Source organism: Pteropus alecto, unplaced genomic scaffold (genome assembly GCF_000325575.1).
Source record: "Pteropus alecto unplaced genomic scaffold, ASM32557v1 scaffold161, whole genome shotgun sequence".
Lineage (NCBI taxonomy): Eukaryota > Metazoa > Chordata > Mammalia > Chiroptera > Pteropodidae > Pteropus > Pteropus alecto.
The window spans coordinates 10,072,994-10,076,071 of record NW_006432943.1 but is presented as its reverse complement, the minus strand read 5'-3'; the positions used below and the strand labels follow the sequence as shown (position 1 = coordinate 10,076,071).

The 3,078-nt window shown below is 45.2% G+C and overlaps 1 protein-coding gene across 1 annotated transcript; it reads left to right on the top strand.

Annotated features, from left to right (window-relative positions):
* Window positions 1–1,356: 1,356 nt before the first annotated feature.
* On the top strand, window positions 1,357–2,825 carry LOC102886142 (growth-regulated protein homolog gamma). Its single transcript, XM_006907660.3, has 4 exons — window positions 1,357–1,602; window positions 1,700–1,823; window positions 1,942–2,025; window positions 2,748–2,825. The coding sequence occupies exons 1-4, from the start codon at window positions 1,503–1,505 to the stop codon at window positions 2,761–2,763; spliced, it is 324 nt and encodes a 107-aa protein (XP_006907722.1). The 5' UTR covers window positions 1,357–1,502; the 3' UTR covers window positions 2,764–2,825.
* Window positions 2,826–3,078: the final 253 nt, after the last annotated feature.

Below are 3,078 nucleotides of genomic sequence, written 5' to 3'. Positions count from 1 at the left end.
TTAAAAATGATTTTTAGCACATTATATGTGCTGATGTTTTACAAATGTTAACACATTTATTCATCATGACAACCTGTCGAAGTAGATACTACCATTTACCTCCATTTTACAGATAAAAAAAAACTAAGGAACAGACAGATTAAATCTCACATATTGCTTATTGGGAGAGCCAAATTCCTATCTTAGCTATCTGATACCTTCCCTGGCACCTTTATAGCACCCCCTCCCTCCTCTTGATTCCTTTCCACACACCTTCCCACTGGATGTCCTCACACCTCTCATGGATCTGTGCCCTGAATCACACCTAAAACATCTGAAACCTACATATAAGACAATAAAGGATATTAAAACTGAGGGTGAAAAATGAGCTACTGAATGACAAAGGCTCCAGTTAACAGCTTAAAATGTTTTATTAGAAATCACTAAAAACATAATATGACCATGATTACTTCTCTAGAGAGGAAATCAAATCACTGCAGGCAAGAAAGTCCATATAACATGGAAATGAAATGAGATTTGTGAACATAAAATAAGAAAGTGGGATTAAACAAGTCATCTGCCTCTTAGATATTTCACAGAACACATCTTTTTGATGCTCAGATGAGCAAAGGGTGCTTGTTACTCACACTAGACATCGTCTCCTGATTCCTGTGACTTTTTCTGTGCTTGGACAAAATTAGAAACTGTGGACCCTGTGAGGAGAACGCAGCCTTCCCTCACTCCAACAATTCCAAAATGACCACCAGCCCTTATTTCATGGATTAATCAATGTCCTGTACACCCAAAAGGTGATATTTATAGATTACTAGAGTTCTGGAAGTTCCAGAATTTCACAGAGGAAGGAAGCTATATAGGATTAGGACACTCTGTACTAGATTAAACACTGATTGAACTTCTGACACTGGTCATCTCTTCACCCCTGATATGACACAAAGTGTGATTTAAAATACCAGGAACAGGGCGAACATTCTTATGCATAAACTGAGATGACAGATGTATTTTAACAGAGTGTATTTATGCAGACGTAAATAAAAATGAAGCCAGAAGATATTTACACACACGTAACAAATGGAATATTAGTCTTCCCCCCCCTGGCTCCACACCCCTTAATTCTGCCAAACCTGTTAACTAACGTTTGTCATGATGCTTGCCTCCGCTAAGTGACACCGCCTTTTGCAAGGCGACTCACTGCCCCTTTGGGCATTTGGGCTGAGAGAATGTCCTAGAGTCAGCCGAGTTACGCAGGAGGCCGGGCAGGGAGGCCCCGGCGGCGCTCTCCACTCAGCTCCCCCTGCGGGGGCGGGGTCGCGCCTTCCTTCCGGACCCGGGAAAGATCTGCAGGTCTGGGAATTTCCCGGGCCCAGGGGTATGCGAGCTTTCCGCCCCGATCATGGATAAAAGGGGTGCACCGGTCTCGAGGAGCCACAGAGCCCGCTCAGCCAGCTCTCCCGCCAGCTCTCGCGCTCCAGGCACCGCCGCCCCGACAACCCGAGCTGAGCACCATGGCCCGCGCCGCGACCGCCGCCGCCACCCGATCCCCTTCGCTCCTCCGGGCCGCGCTGCTGCTTCTGCTCCTGGCCGCCTCGTGCCGGCGCGCAGCTGGTGAGGCTCGGAGCCCTGGGATCTCACGGGAGGGACAGGAGACGGTGGGCGCCCATCGGGGGGACATCTCCGCTAACCGAGTCTGTTGTCCCCGCAGGGGCGCCCGTGGTCACTGAACTGCGTTGCCAGTGCTTGCAGACCTTGCAGGGGATTCACTTCAAGAACATCCAGAGTGTGAAGGTGACGCCCCCGGGACCCCACTGCGGCCAAACAGAAGTCATGTAAGTGCCTCCTGGAGCTTCTGCTGCTGCTACCATGTCAGCCCCACGGTCCCGATGCCCCGACCCTGAGCCCCAGACCGACCTCCCGCCTCACGTGGATTCTCCCTTCTCTCTGCAGTGTCACTCTCAAGAATGGACAGGAAGTTTGTCTCAACCCCGAAGCCCCCATGGTTAAGAAAATCATCGATAAGATGCTAAACAAGTGAGTTATGTGAATAGTCATTGGTGACAGATACTGGCATCTGCATCCTGAAAATTATATTATGGAAACCCAGGGTTTAGCTGAAGAAGTGAAAAGTCATTATTTCACAATTAAATTTGCCATTAAGATCACTAATGTGCGCAGCACTCTCTATGCCGATCCCCATCTCCATTCTCATTTAAATAAATATGGGTAAATGTGTCTTCCTAAAAGATTAAGTGGATTTGGCCAATGATCTCAAATGCTTCCTACCCATTAAGGAACAAACACTGTTTACCTCAGTGGCTTCAGGCTTGAAAAGTAGAACCCCTGGTTTGGGGCAACCTGAACCTCTAAATCTTAGTGGTGAAGAGCAGGGACTTTGCAGTGAACCCCTCCTCTGAATGTAAGTCTAAGCCCTACCTTTTATTACTCCTGTAATTCCAGGGAAGGTACTTAATTTCTGAGTATCAATAATATGGGGAAAATGATAGTAGCTACTTGGTAGGGTTTGCTATGAGGTTTAAGTCATGTCATGAATGTACTTTTTTAGTATGACATTATGTTCTGGTTTTTTGAAACTAACAGTACAGTTGTGACCACAGGACCCTTATTCCTAATTAAACAGCATCCAGGAGCTTTGTATTTTCTGCCACACAGGGCAGCAGTGGTACAGGTAGTAACCACTTGGGGCTACACAGTCAAGTTTCTGAGTCCTAACAGCAACTATTTTCTCATCACAGGGGAAGCACCAACTGACCCAGAGAGAAGGAGGAAACATCAGTAACTGTAGCACCCATAGTGAATTTGGAATGAAAAAAGAGAAACAAATAGTCCCTGAGGCCACCTGGACCGTGTTTAATGTGTTTATTTCTTCTATTTATTTCCATATGTATTCACTTATTTATTTATTTATTTATTTTTCAAAGCTTGTATAAAATAATAATGTTCTATCTAATATTTAAAGATATGGACATTTGGTAATTAGCTGTGCTGTTATTTTAAAAGGTCTTTTTATGTTAAAGTTAGTTCAGTCCTGACTTATTTAATTTGAAGATGATGCATTGTAAATGT

What these genes read in the sequence shown, in the direction of transcription:
- LOC102886142 (XM_006907660.3), top strand. Translation starts at nt 1,503, where the DNA reads ATGGCCCGCGCCGCGACCGCCGCCGCCACCCGATCCCCTTCGCTCCTC. An exon ending in CTCGTGCCGGCGCGCAGCTG is followed by an intron (nt 1,603 to 1,699) that starts GTGAGGCTCGGA and finishes TTGTCCCCGCAG; the next exon opens with GGGCGCCCGTGGTCACTGAA. An exon ending in TGCGGCCAAACAGAAGTCAT is followed by an intron (nt 1,824 to 1,941) that starts GTAAGTGCCTCC and finishes TTCTCTCTGCAG; the next exon opens with TGTCACTCTCAAGAATGGAC.